This window comes from Triplophysa rosa, linkage group LG16 (assembly GCF_024868665.1).
Source record: "Triplophysa rosa linkage group LG16, Trosa_1v2, whole genome shotgun sequence".
NCBI classification, from domain to species: domain Eukaryota; kingdom Metazoa; phylum Chordata; class Actinopteri; order Cypriniformes; family Nemacheilidae; genus Triplophysa; species Triplophysa rosa.
Genome location: NC_079905.1, coordinates 68,569 through 82,916, shown reverse-complemented (window position 1 = coordinate 82,916; position 14,348 = coordinate 68,569). Strand labels below are relative to the sequence as shown.

The window sequence follows — 14,348 nt, the reverse complement described above, 5'->3', positions numbered from 1 at the left end:
GAGAGAGAGAAAGAGAGAGAGAAAAGAGAGAGAGAGAGAGAGAGAGAGAGAGAGAGAGAGAGAGAGAGAGAGAGAGAGAGAGAGAGAGAGAGAGAGAGAGAGAGAGAGAGACAGAGAGAGAGAGAGAGAGAGAGAGAGAGAGAGAGAGAGAGAGAAGAGAGAAGAGAGAGACGGAGAAGAGAGAGAGAGAGAGAGAGAGAGAGAAGAGAGAGAGAGAGAGAGAGAGAGAGAGAGAGAGAGAGAGAGAGAGACATTTATCATAAACACCACAAACACACGCACACAAGGTTTACTCCCTACACTAATGTCATGTTTCCTCGGCCAAAAGCAGTGTGTCTGTTTATATTCTCACACAACAATCACAAGAGACTTTTATAGGGTCAGAGACTGGTGCTTTCACAATTCTGTATGGTTGCAAAGCTTCACAGAAAACAATTTATGACAAACAAACAGTCTAACAAAGAAAAAGAAAAGTAATAATGAAACACATGGTATTACTGCACATCTTTCACAAAGAAAGTAACTGTCAAAAGAATTGTCTGTGGGATTGTAATGGGACTGTTGCATTAACATCACAAGTGAGCAGGTATGCAATGCGTGTCTTCAAATATGATCACATAGTGAACGCTAACGGACAAATCCATACATGCCAGTGTCAATGATTTATGTCAAGACAATGTATGAAGATAGCATACTTCGAAGGTATATGAGCATGAGACATTTAGTGTGATAGATGACAGATATCATATTAAACCGCACATGCCATTTCAGCTTACATGGAAATAAGCCAACACAAAAACACAAGAGAATTATCAAGAATTAGCATGAAATGAACTACATTAGCATTACTGAGGAAAAAGATGCATTAGTGTTTACAAGATACTTGGACTGTAAACAAGCTAAACTGAGCTGTGAGATGATACAGAATACAGGCGACCAGGCAGATCTAGATCAGATGAAGATGATCTAGGACAGACAAACGTGAGGTCTTCCCATGATGTTCTCACTTCAGTTTTATTTACAGTGATCTTAATCCATATACACTATGGTTAAATGCAGAAGTTACAAGCGTTTCATCTCCTTCTGTACAAACAACAAATCACTCCAGCGATTTACATGTGAACCTGTACCTTGCACTTAAATCTACACACGAAGGTGACAGCATGATATATGGATGTGAGAAATGAATTCTGTGACCTTTCACCTCACCTTCAGTGATCTGATTGTCATCTTCAGAATCACTGGGGTCCTGCCGCACACTGACCTCACTCACCTCTGACCCTGAACCTGACAAAAAACATAACAGCAGCAGTTATATAATGAAACAAGACCAGGGTTTCTGCAGTCCATCACCAAACTTAATTTAATGCTTTTTAATGCCATTTTTAAAATGGTTAATGCCGTAACGGGCCCACGACTAACCTGAATTAGAAATGACTCCGATGACAGCTTCAACATTTATTTGCAGTAACATTTACACTTTCAATACTGATTCATCAAAGTACCAATCACTTACATGTTGGATGCTAGACAGAGTGAAAAATCAGGCCATAACTACCTTTCTGTAAATTGTACTGCCACAGTACAAACATTAGCTTCATCATGAACAGTAAAGCAAAACTCTGAACCTCTTAACTCTTATAGGTATGTAAGTAATATTAATATTAATATAGAGAGAGAGAGATGGAGAGAGAGTGCTCACCGGTGTATGTGGCCATCAGTGGTTTACTCTGCTCTGTTCCTCTGACAGCTGTGATCCTCACTGTGATCTCTTTACTGGGGTCAAACCCTTGGATGACGGCTTTAGATTCTTTTTTACTCACTGACAGCTCACGCTCAAATCCTCCTGAGAAAAGTACAAACAATGACCTCACATCTCATGTCAATTTGTTCTTTTCTAGTTCATGTCATGTGTTAACACAATGATGACAATATAAGTCAGATCATGACTACACATCTTCTACACATCATGAACATAACGTGTCATTTTGTGTTAAATAAATAAAAGGTTTATTACACAAACACAAAATGTGTTGTCCCTAACTAGACACATCTCTGTTATTGAAAAAACACAGTTTTTAGATTGTGGTATCAACCTCTTATTTTTTAAAGGGATAGTTCATGAAAGGAAGATATTTTGAAGAATGTCAGTAACCAAACAGATCTCATCCTCCATTTACTGCCATAGTAGGGAAAATAAATACTACGGGAGTCATTGGGGGATGAAACCGGTTTGGTTACTGACATTCTTCAAAATATCTTCCTTTGTGTTCAGCATTTATACAGGTTTGGAACAACCTGACGGTGAGTAAATGATGACAGAATTGACATGTTTGGGTATACTGTCACTTTAATGTGTTGTGATACGTTCTTTGATTAATACTGTCATGTTGTATAATTCATGTGTGAAACACTTTTGTTTGCCAAATTAAAAGGACCATAACGAAAAACCACAGATGACATAACTGTAAACGTTACACATGTATTTGAAGTCTACCAGGAAAAAGAGCGGGAAACGAGAGGTTAATTGGCCAATCAGAGAGCTCACCCGGGTCAGTGCTGTACACCAGCTTGTAGACGTCAAACTGTCCCTTTGGTTCTTTCCAGGTTACGCTGAGCATGCTGGGACTCAACTCTTTCAATCGCAGCCTCCTGGGGCTCGACACTGCAAACAAACAAAAAACAGCAAACATCTGACGGACTCGCAAGAAATGTTCATTACAATCCAAAATAAATGAACAAATCTAACATCATCTAGCACGTTCACACTGCAGATGGACACAATTCTGACACAAACACACACACCCCATACAACACGATTGACTCCAGAAACCCGTGTGTGGTGTGTACAGAACTGAAGAACTACTGGAGGTGTTTTCTGACAGCATGATATTGAAAACACTCTGCCAGTGTTTGTGAGTCTTCACATTCTCTACACACAGCACAATCACTCGGAGGATTTAATGTTGGACTTTACATTGTGCACAGAAAAAAAGAGTTTATCAAGAGTGTATGTCATCTGTGTTTAGTGTCAAACAGATGATGATGTTATGATGATACAGAAGGTCTCATGCTCAGATCAAACCTGTGACACTGAATACATCAATGAGTGAGATTTGTGTTGAGACAGAATGAGAAGAGAGGGAGACGTCTGGAAAGAGATCCAAAGAAAATAAAACAATGTATTCCTGTGAGACACAGACGGTGTAACTACTACAGTGAAAAAAGACCACAGTCGCCCACCATGCTCCCACACACACACACACACACACACACACGTGTATGGAATCATTCTGTTCCACACTAAATAGTGCACTAGAGCAGAAAACAGTGTTTGTGTCTGGGTTAGCAGGCAGGTTTGTCTTTACAGCCGTGTTGTTCTTGAGAACTGATCTCCATTAAGCCGGATGCAGCAGGCAGAGAAATGAACACAATATCAAGAGTACCAACCTTAATGCAGGACGAGTCGGAAAACAGCGGTGTAAAAACACATCCCAGCTCTCCATGATGTGTGTATCAAGATGAATGAACAACCGTTTACAGCGGTATGCTAAAGAACGTCTGCTGATCATTCTATTGTTCTTTTAGAATAGAGAACAGCACTGAACTACTGTCATACGTCTTTCTTGTTGACAGACACAATAATGAGGTTCTTTTGAAGTGCTACAAAACTGACACGGCCTCTAAAATCACTACATCACCAACAGAAATGCAAAGATAATGTTAAATATCACACAGAAACAGAGCAATATTATGACGCTGGTTTGGGGGAAATTAACCTTCAAATAGATTATACTCAATTATGACTAAATAATTCCCCACTGAAAAAATACACACTTCACTTCACAAAGTCAACAAAAAGAACAACCTAAACCAAACATTACAGCCAGCTGAAAACAGTTTATCAGGGTTGTAGGCACTGTTTGGTTATCAGTCCAGCGAGGCGCTGAAGAGTTACAGTACAAGAGCTAATAGGGAGCCGAGGAGATGACGTACTTTTGAATGCAAAACCCGGAAGCGAGTTAGCATTTTTAAGACTTCTGGTTCAATCGCTTCAAAGTCTATGGGTTTTATGAATGGGTTTTTGGTAAATCACCTGAAATAAGGTCTGTGGTAAACAAAACCTCGAAATATTTAAATGTTTTATTCTACGACATAAAACACACCAATTATAACACACTTGTGACTTTTAAAGCCTTATTGTGTCTTAAAAAACGGCGGTTGCTAACAAGTTGCTAAAAGCGACTACTTCCTTTGGCGGGGACATTAGACGTCATCGTGCATATAAAGCTCACAAATAATGCAACACCGGCGTAGCACAGAATCTCGGAACCTGTGCAAAGGCATGTGTGGGGCCCCTCCACACTATTTATCAAGTAAATTGTTATACTGTATTTATTTATAATACAGCTCTGAATCTCATTTCTGTATAAACTGTGATATACTTCTGAATAGATATAGATCAGCTCAGTATCCCCTTAAACATGAATTGACAGTTTAACTATATTTAATTTGAATTGTGTTTCATTAATAGACACTGTGCAACGTCGTACATATCCACAGCTTACCTCGAATATGCAGATAAATCAAAAAGCACAAGATGTTTCACCCTTCATGCGCTCTGTAATGAGGCTGAAGCCGAATCAGAATCCATGTGCAGTCGTTTATTAAAATCCACAGCAAACAAATCCAAATCGATAGGCAGGTAGCGTAAACGTGAAACAGGCAGAGGGAAAATACCATAAAGCAGTCCAATCCAAACAACGTAACAAAGGGATGTGGTAGGAGACGTAAACCGAACAGGACAGGCAATGGTCATAACAGAGGAAACAAGGCAGATACAATAAACGCTTGGTAAGGCAGGATAAACTGGCAATACTTCGCAATGGGTAAATGGAAAGGCATGCTTAAATAGTCCAAGAACAGGAAGTAACCAGTGAGGCAGCGAGTGCGGTAGCCAGTCAATACTCGGGAGAGGGCTCCCTCTGCTGGCGTGGAGTTACAGAATCCCCACCCCTAGGAGCGACTCCTGGCGCTCGACGAGGACGTCCCCGTGGTCGTGGTGCTGGACGATTGGGTCTGGCTCGATGAAAATCCTCGATGAGTGATGGGTCCAGGATGTCGTCTGCGGCTACCCAAGATCTCTCCTCAGGCCCATACCCCTCCCAGTCCACCAAGTATTGGAGCTGACCCCCTCTTCGTCTAGAGTCCAACAACTCCCTGACCGCATATGCAGGAGCTCCGTCAATGTCCAGCGGTGGAGGTGGCTCTCGATTCTCGACATTGGGGTCAGCACCCGGGTGAACCGGTTTGAGGAGGGAAACATGGAAGGATGGAGAGACACGATAATTAACAGGAAGCTCTAATTGGTAGGTAACGTCATTAATCTGTCTTGTGATTTTAAATGGACCAACATACCTTGGGCTGAGCTTCCTGCTAGGTAGCCGCAACTTGAGGTTCCGTGTTGAGAGCCAGACCCTTTGTCCAGGTTGGTAGGGAGGATGTGGGCGACGTTGTCTATTGGCTTGTATCTCCTGATGCCTGACAGCTCTTTGCAGACGTAAGTGAGCACTATCCCACACCCTCTCACTCCGACGAAACCAGTCGTCAACTGCCGGTACGATAGAGGGTTCTCCTGACCACGGGAACATAGGGGGTTGGTACCCGAGTACACACTGAAACGGGGTTAGACCAGTGGACGAATGCCTTAAAGAGTTCTGCGCATATTCTGCCCATGGAAGAAACTCTGACCAACGGTGCTGTTCACGGGCACAATACGACCGTAGATACCTGCCAATCTCTTGGTTCAACCTTTCCACCTGGCCATTGGACTGGGGGTGATATCCAGATGTTAAGCTGATGTTAATGTCAATTTGACTGCAAAAAGACCGCCACACTTGTGAAGTGAATTGCGCACCTCTGTCTGAAACGATATCCTCAGGTATACCGTAAACTCTGAAGACATTTTGGAACAGGGCTAGAGCGGTTTCCATGGCAGTGGGAAGGGCTTTCATGGGTATTAGACGGCAAGCTTTTGAGAAGCGATCTATGATAACCAAGATTGTTGTGAATTCATTAGATGGGGGCAAATCAGTAACAAAGTCTATAGAAAGATGTGACCAAGGGCGATGAGGAATGGGCAATGGTCGTAACAAACCTGAAGGTAATTCTTTGGGCGTCTTGGACTGTGCACAAACGGAGCACGATTTAACATAATTAACCACATCTCTAACCATGGATGGCCACCAGAAAGAGTTTCGTGTGAGATGAAGAGTTCTTGAGATGCCTGGGTGTCCAGAGCACAGTGAGGCATGTACCCATTGCAAGACTCGTAACCGGAGAGTTTGAGGAACATAGTGTTTGTTGGGCGGACAACCTTGTGGAGCAGGCTCATTCTGTTGTTCTCTTTGAATTTCCTCCATCAAGTCCCATGAGATAGGTGCTATGATAACAGATGAGGGTAGAATAGACTCCGGCATGGGCTCCATGTAAGGAGCATCATATCTTCGTGACAAGGCGTCAGCCTTACTGTTCTTACTGCCAGGTCGGTAGGTAACTGTGAATTGGAAACGTGTGAAAAACAACGACCAGCGGGCTTGACGTGGGTTTAGTCTTTTGGCACTCTTGATATATTCAAGGTTTTTGTGATCAGTGATGACCTGAAACGGGTGAATGGCGCCTTCAAGCCAATGTCTCCACTCCTCGATTGCTGCTTTCATAGAGAGGAGCTCCTTATTCCCAACATCATAGTTGCGTTCTGCATCAGTAAGTTTTCTTGAAAAGTAAGCACACGGATAGAGCTTGCCTGGATGCCCATGGCGTTGAGAGAGCACTGCACCGATTCCACAATCAGAAGCGTCAACTTCAACGATAAATGGTAGATTAGGATCGGGATGTTTGAGAATAGGTGCTGTCGTGAAACTGTTCTTGAGATTAGTGAAGGCATTACTGGCATGTCCATTCCATTTGAGTTTTGAAGGTTTTCCTTTCAGCAGTGATGTCAATGGGGTCGCGATAATGCTATAATTACGTATAAAACGCCGGTAGAAGTTGGCAAACCCCAAGAAGCGTTGAAGTTCCTTGACCGTGGTTGGCTGGGGCCATTCAGTGACTGCTGTAATCTTAGAATTGTCCATTTCTACACCTTGGTGACTAATATTGTATCCTAGAAATGATGTTCGTTTGACATGGAATTCACATTTCTCTGCCTTTACGAAGAGTTGATTCTTTAGCAATCTAGAAAGCACGGTCTTGACATGGTTCTTGTGTTCACTTTCAGACTTGGAGTAAATCAGAATGTCATCAATATAAGCTACTACGTACTTGTTCAGGAGGTCTCTGAAGATCTCATTGATGAAAGATTGAAAGACAGCCGGTGCATTGGCTAATCCAAATGGCATAACTTGGTATTCGTAGTGCCCTCTGGTGGTCAGAAACGCAGTTTTCCACTCATCCCCCTCCTTTATTCTGATAAGGTTGTAGGCGTTCCTGAGGTCTAACTTTGTGTATATGGTTGCCTCTCGAAGTTGTTCTAGGGCAGCCGGTACTAGTGGTAGAGGATACGGAAACTTAACTGTAACATTGTTTAATCCTCTGTAATCAATGCAAGGTCGTAGTCCACCATCCCTCTTCTCCACGAAGAAGAAGCCGGCCGCTGCTGGAGATGTGGATGTTCTAATAAAACCATACTTGAGAGCTTCCTCTATGTAATCCTCCATTACCTGAGTTTCTGGGCGTGACAGGGGGTAAATCTTGCTTTTAGGAGGCATAGCGTTAGGCAGAAGGTCTATGGAACAATCCCCAAGACGATGAGGTGGAAGTAGGGTTGCTTGGGTTTTACTAAAAACTTCTTCGTACTCTTGGTAACAAGATGGCATAGTGACTGACTGTGACTCGGACTCAAGACTTTCCACACTAGTAGCTAAGCAAGGTTTGATGGCTGGGGCATCAAGACAATGTGAATAACAGAAAGGAGACCAGTGTTTAATCTCACAATGATGCCAAGAAATGACTGGATCATGAACAGACAACCATGGGAATCCTAAAATGATTTCATGGCGTGGGGAGTCGATCACATAGAACGAGATGGTTTCGTGGTGAAAGAGTCCTATTTGCAGTCGCATAGGTAGAGTCTGCTGGGTAATCCCATCTCCAATGGGTTGGTTGTTAACGGCATTGATCTTGAGTGGTGGATCACAGGATTGTGTGGGAATGTTGTGCTGCTTGACGGTGTCTTGATGTATAAGATTTAGGGCGGACCCGGAGTCAATCATCGCTGTGAAAACAATAGGGCCATTATCAGTAGTAAACTGAACATTGATAGTGAGAGGCCTTGTGGAAGAAAGGGAAAAAATGTCAGCACTCACCCGGTTAGTTTGATTGGTGGACCTCCGTGCTTTCTGAGGACATATCGCATTGCGGTGACCTCCCTCTCCACAATAAAAGCAAAGGTTATGTACAAATCGACGTGACCTCTCCTCGGTGGTAAGTTTGGTGATTCCAAGTTGCATGGGTTCTGAGTCGGGTTGGTTATGAGGCATGAAAGAACTGGAAGCCAGTGAAGCTTGTGAGTTAGGAGTACTTCTGGAGAAGGGTAAATTGAATTTACGGGGGTTATTGCGTATAAGATTATCAATCTGGATTGCCAGTGTCACATACTCAGAAAATGATTGATCTTGTCCTTTACATGCAAGTTCTGCCTGTAGTTCCAAATTCAGGCTTCGTTGAAACACAGTCTTAAGTGCAACATCATTCCACCCGCTCTGAGCTGCAAGCGTTCTAAATTCAATGGCGAAATCCGCAGCTGTACGACAGCCTTGATTCATTTGCAAAAGTTGTGTTGAAGCATCCTGACCCCCCGCTGGATATTCAAACACCGCTTTAAGCTGCTTGATGAAATGAGAATATGATCTCTGAAACAAAGGGTCCGCTTCCCAGACCGCTGAGGCCCAGTCAATCGCTTTACCAGTTAGCAGAGACATCAGAAAAGCACATTTCTTCTCATCAGACTCAAAATCCTCCCCTTGATGATTAAAAAAAATTTCAACTTGCCGAAGAAATCCTTTACATTGCTCTGCTGAACCATCAAATTTATTGGGGATGGCAAGGCTTACCTTCTTGGCAGTGGTGGGGGGTAGCGATCTGATATAATGCGTGAGGTACTCATTGGCCACTTGTAGTTTGCTCAGTTGTTCTTGGTATGCCTGGAGGATCTCGCTTTGGTGAGCAAATGCCATCTGTAGATTAGAAACTTCTGCTGGATCCCCTGTTGGCGAAGTATTGTGTAATGAGGCTGAAGCCGAATCAGAATCCATGTGCAGTCGTTTATTAAAATCCACAGCAAACAAATCCAAATCGATAGGCAGGTAGCGTAAACGTGAAACAGGCAGAGGGAAAATACCATAAAGCAGTCCAATCCAAACAACGTAACAAAGGGATGTGGTAGGAGACGTAAACCGAACAGGACAGGCAATGGTCATAACAGAGGAAACAAGGCAGATACAATAAACGCTTGGTAAGGCAGGATAAACTGGCAATACTTCGCAATGGGTAAATGGAAAGGCATGCTTAAATAGTCCAAGAACAGGAAGTAACCAGTGAGGCAGCGAGTGCGGTAGCCAGTCAATACTCGGGAGAGGGCTCCCTCTGCTGGCGTGGAGTTACACGCTCCATAGTTCGGTGTACATTGTTTTCAAGTAATTGTATTAAAGTTAGCAGGCTGCCCTGTAGGCTATATTCAATTGCAACTATTTTTTGTTTGTCTGCTGAAAATAACTCAGTCCCCTGCCTAATTTTTGTGAAGGCTAAGAACAGCGAATTTGGTGTTAATTTAGACCACCGAGAACGATTTCAATCATTTAAGCAGGCTTCCAAAAATAGAACAAAAAACAATACATTTCTGACACAAATACTAAAAACAAACTACCCAAATACTACTTTTATCAGATCAAGCACTAGCTGTGAAGTGTATTGTACTTCATCTACCTGTCGATGAGACTTTCCATCATCTGCTGTGAGCGGGAAATGGAAAACTCGGATCTCTAGCAGAGTGATAACAGCGTGCCATCAGGATGTGAGTCCATTCCACTTCACTCAAGGCAAAGGAAGGCATGACATATGTCTGCCAAAGCTTCTCAAAATGAGCGGAGAACAGAGAAGTTGCTCAGACACACAGCATAGGGGCACAATTGTAAAATAATAATAAATATAATTTCAGGAACTTCAAGGCCCCTCACATGCCAGGGCCCTAAATTTCAGTAGTTGGTACCAATACCAGTAAAATTCCACGGTTCTCGGTACCAATTTCGGTACCAAAGCAAAACACCAGTACATGCTAATTGAAACACAATTTTATTAATCAAGCTCATTGTTAATATAAATGTATAAAAAGCAATGCCATTTTGTATACATGAAGTATAAGTTAATTGTTGCTGAAACTGTTGTGTGCTCACTGGGGTCTTTCATGCTGATGAACATCCTCCTCAGTCTGCTGCTGTAGAAGACAAATAGAATAAACTTCAGTAAGTCAACTGACTGAACAAACATGCATATGCAATATTAGAACAAACCTCAGTTTTTATACTGCATTTACACAAGATTACTTACATTAAGGTAGCTGTATATTAAAATAATTAATGCAACAGATAGATTTTTATTTAGTTTAAATGTTTTTTTTTTAAACCTAATAGTTATCTATCCAAGACATACACATTGCTAGTCATACAGTTAGTATGCTAGTTTTCTAGCACATAGATTTCAGATAGGCCTATATAAAATAGGTACTGTAAACCCCATCCTGTCCTCCCACTTATTTTACCCCATTACAGTTATAAAAGCATTAAATGGTTAATAAGGACACTTGACTGGATTAGCATTGGCGCTAACAAATTAACACGCAAACAGGGACGTTTGTTTTAACGTAACCTTTAACTTAACATATGCTACAACATTCATAATGCAAACGCGAACAGAATTTGAAACTTACCGCTTGAACTTGTAAACTTAAATCCGGATGCTTCCTCGTTTCACCACAAAACTCTGTTCGTTTTCTTCGTGATATGACTTTAATCTGAAGTATTTCTGCGCGCATCTCTTGTGGATCGGAGTTTATCCGCTCATCACGTCTTATTGCGTCTATAAAAGTTTCCGACTGACAACCTGTCAGACAGAGCATCAGTACCCGGGTGACCCGGTACGTCGGTGGTACCGGGTCTTATGAAAATTAGGTACCGACAACTTTTTTATTTTTAGGTACCGACTTGGACCCGAAGTACCGGTACTTTTGACAACACTACTATGTACTCAGGCACCCTTTTCCCCCCACTTGAGACGCCCCTGAACGTAGATGCGGATTCATTAACGGAGTAATTACTTACCAGGGAACACATTTTTAATCAAGTTTGAAAGAGTTGTCGTCGGAGGCTTGGTGGTGGTGACGTTGGTTCCTACGGGGAAAATGCATAGGCTTTCGGTCAAGGGAACCAGCGCGGCGCCTCCAGGTTAGCCTACAAAAGCACGTCATCTTTGAGCCTCTCCATAGGAGCTGTATTAGCTGTGTTTCACGGCTGTTCAGATAATTATTGTTTGTTTTGCGTGCAAATACGTTAAATTTCTTAAAAGGTTTCTTAGATTAACGTGTTGTACTTCATTGTAATGTTTTAAGCTGTGCACTTGGCTCGTTGAATCAGCATAAGGCTAAATTCCCATTTCGCGTCTAAACCGTGAGGAAAACGCGAGATGCGCAGCTTTCTCTTCAAATGACCCACGGTGCGCGCACGGCACTCCGAAAAGTTGAACTATTTCCATCTCAATGCGGCGCCGACCTGCCTAGAAAAATGCGCATGCTGCACGTCTACATCTAAAATAACGAATATGCGTGCAGAAAAGACGCGAAATGTGAATCGGGCCTTATACTGCACACAGCGAGTTCGCCAGTATGAACGCTCATTGCGATCAGAACGACTCGCAACAAATGACTCCTTTGAACCGATTCGTTTAAACTGTTGAAACTTTTCAGTCACTAGCAAATATAAAAGATCAGTGAATCATTCAAAGCCCAGTAAACCACAAGAGAACGCAGGATGTGAATGAGCTTTGCTCGTTTACTAAGACTGGTTAATTTAGTTGGCTATTGTGGGCTGAAAAGTAGGTTGAAAACGATAAAAAGCTTTATTTGATTTAAACTTTTCTGTTTGGTTGAATAAAAGTAATGTTTTATATGACTCAATAATTGTCATTTTCATCTAATTTTTATGTTTTAATAATATGTATTGTAAAGTGTTTGGTTGAGCCACTCAAAGGTACGGTAGGCCTACACGTGCATGATAGTAAAAGATAAGGATGGCACCACCTCTGCCTCATTTTGAGCCAGAAAAACCCTGTGTTTGACTCAGGTCAACAATCAAAGCACATTTCTATACATATAAAAGAGTTTTTCTGCGCATAATATGTCATGGTGTCTGCTGTAGACACATGAGGTGAGAGTTGAGACAGATGGCAGGTATTTGAGCAACAGATCTGAACGTGTCCATTGGACGTGCTCCAGGCCTGGCACTACTGTCAAACTCTAACAGAGTCTTCGCAAATGGAATGCAGTCGTTCTCTTCTGAAACATCTAGAAAACATCTCCTGAAGCTACTGAAAACTCCAGCATCTACCGCACTAACACTGACTGAATGTAACGTTAGTTCAGCCATACATGAACGAACCAAAGATCTGAGACTTGAAAATATTTCATTTTGATTCAATACATTAATTAGACGAAATTGTGTGCAAATGCATATAAAGAAGAACATTTTGAAATATGAGCACACATGGGGAACATCACAAACAATAGAAAGATGAAAGAAATAAAGTGCAGAATGACACAGACAGACAGACAGACAGACAGACATCTGTACCTTGAGCATGTGTGCAAAGGACCGATGTCAAGATCACAATCAACAGCGCTCGACCCCGCATCCTTACACAGCTGACAGAGACAAACACAATTCATCTTCACAAACTATACAAACATCAGTCAGTAACGTGGACAACAAATTACATCACGTTACACGTTTCAGTCAGTATCTACACAATACATGAACACAATGATCACAAATGTAAACTTCAGTCAGCACGCGCAGCAGATCTCACTCTCACAAACACGCAAATAAAAGCAGAGATGTTCTTTGTGTAAAGTGCGAGTTAAATCATATCACACTCACCTGTTGTCGAGCTTAAGGGTGAATAAGTTAAGCGGAGATCGGCCGCAGACAAGTGTGACTGAATGAGAGGAGCGAGCGCGAGCCACCAGCGCGTGCAGAGCGCGGGACAATGTTCCCGCCCTCAGAACACGTCAATCAATCGTCCCGCTAATCGACAGACATCATCTACACTAATCTGTCAACTGATAAAATGTTATCTGAATAAAATGTACATCTACGTCTTATAATTCAATGCTCACGTTGTCACAACCTCAGAGACTCGTCCTCCTCTGACAGAAACAAACTATGAAGTCTACATCAATTAGAACGAGTTAAGTAGTGTGTAAATGTAAATGTAAAGGTCACACGTGAGAGTTATTATTAATGAAAAGTCTGTCATCATGTACTCACCTTCCAGTTGTTCCAAATGTGTATAAATGTCTTTGTTCTGATGAACACAGAGAAAGATATTTGGAAGAATGCTTACACCAAACAGATCTTGACCCCCTTTGACTCCAATAGTAGGAAAAAAACAATGGCAGTCAAAAGTGCCCCAGAACTGTCTGCTGTCCTACATTCTTCAAAATATCTTCATTTGTGCTCAACAGAACAAAAAAAATGATAAGGTATTTTTTCCTACTATGGCAGTCAAGATCTGTTTGGTTATAAGCATTCTTCCAAATATCTTTCTCTGTGTTCATCAGAACAAAGAAAACTATCCCTTTAAAACAAGTTCACATAACATCACAAAACTTTAATTTCCAATGTCTTAAACACACACAAAGTCTGAATGATGAAGACAAGTGAATCTGGATGTGTTCACACCACTGGCACACACGAGAAGAGGATTGCTGATTCATGATAACAGGTCACATACATGACAGAAGAACACATCACACACGCACACGCACACACACACGCACACGCACGCACGCACGCACGCACACACACACGCTGTGACGTGCAGGTTTGTGTTAATAGTGCACACATGACGGATTCATTCAGTCTTTCAAAAGAGAGAGGAATGAAGACACAGGGGACAGTGTTTGAGAGAGCAACTGCACTGACAGACTGAGAGAGAGAGAGAGAGAGAGAGAGAGAGAGAGAGAGAGAGAGTGAGAGAGAGAGAGAGAGAGAGAGAGAGAGAGAGAGAGAGAGAGAGAG

The 14,348-nt window shown here is 42.1% G+C and overlaps 1 protein-coding gene across 6 annotated transcripts in view; it reads right to left on the bottom strand.

Moving 5' to 3' along the window:
- LOC130566524 (collagen alpha-1(XIV) chain) overlaps nucleotides 1–13,329 on the bottom strand; it is a 42,671-nt gene extending 29,342 nt beyond the window's left edge. For 4 of the 6 annotated variants that reach the window (XM_057353995.1, XM_057353994.1, XM_057353993.1 and 1 more), the window contains exons 1-5: nucleotides 13,206–13,324; nucleotides 12,900–12,970; nucleotides 2,549–2,665; nucleotides 1,703–1,846; nucleotides 1,210–1,287 (exon numbers count right to left, since the gene is read on the bottom strand). In XM_057353995.1, coding sequence (XP_057209978.1) covers nucleotides 1,210–1,287; nucleotides 1,703–1,846; nucleotides 2,549–2,665; nucleotides 12,900–12,960 — 400 coding nt within the window. In that variant the 5' untranslated portion in view covers nucleotides 12,961–12,970; nucleotides 13,206–13,324. Of the gene's footprint in view, nucleotides 1–1,209; nucleotides 1,288–1,702; nucleotides 1,847–2,548; nucleotides 2,666–12,899; nucleotides 12,971–13,205 lie in introns of all 6 variants that reach the window. The other 2 variants (XM_057354000.1, XM_057353997.1) reach the window with 2 other exon arrangements.
- Between the last annotated feature and the right edge of the window lie 1,019 nt (nucleotides 13,330–14,348).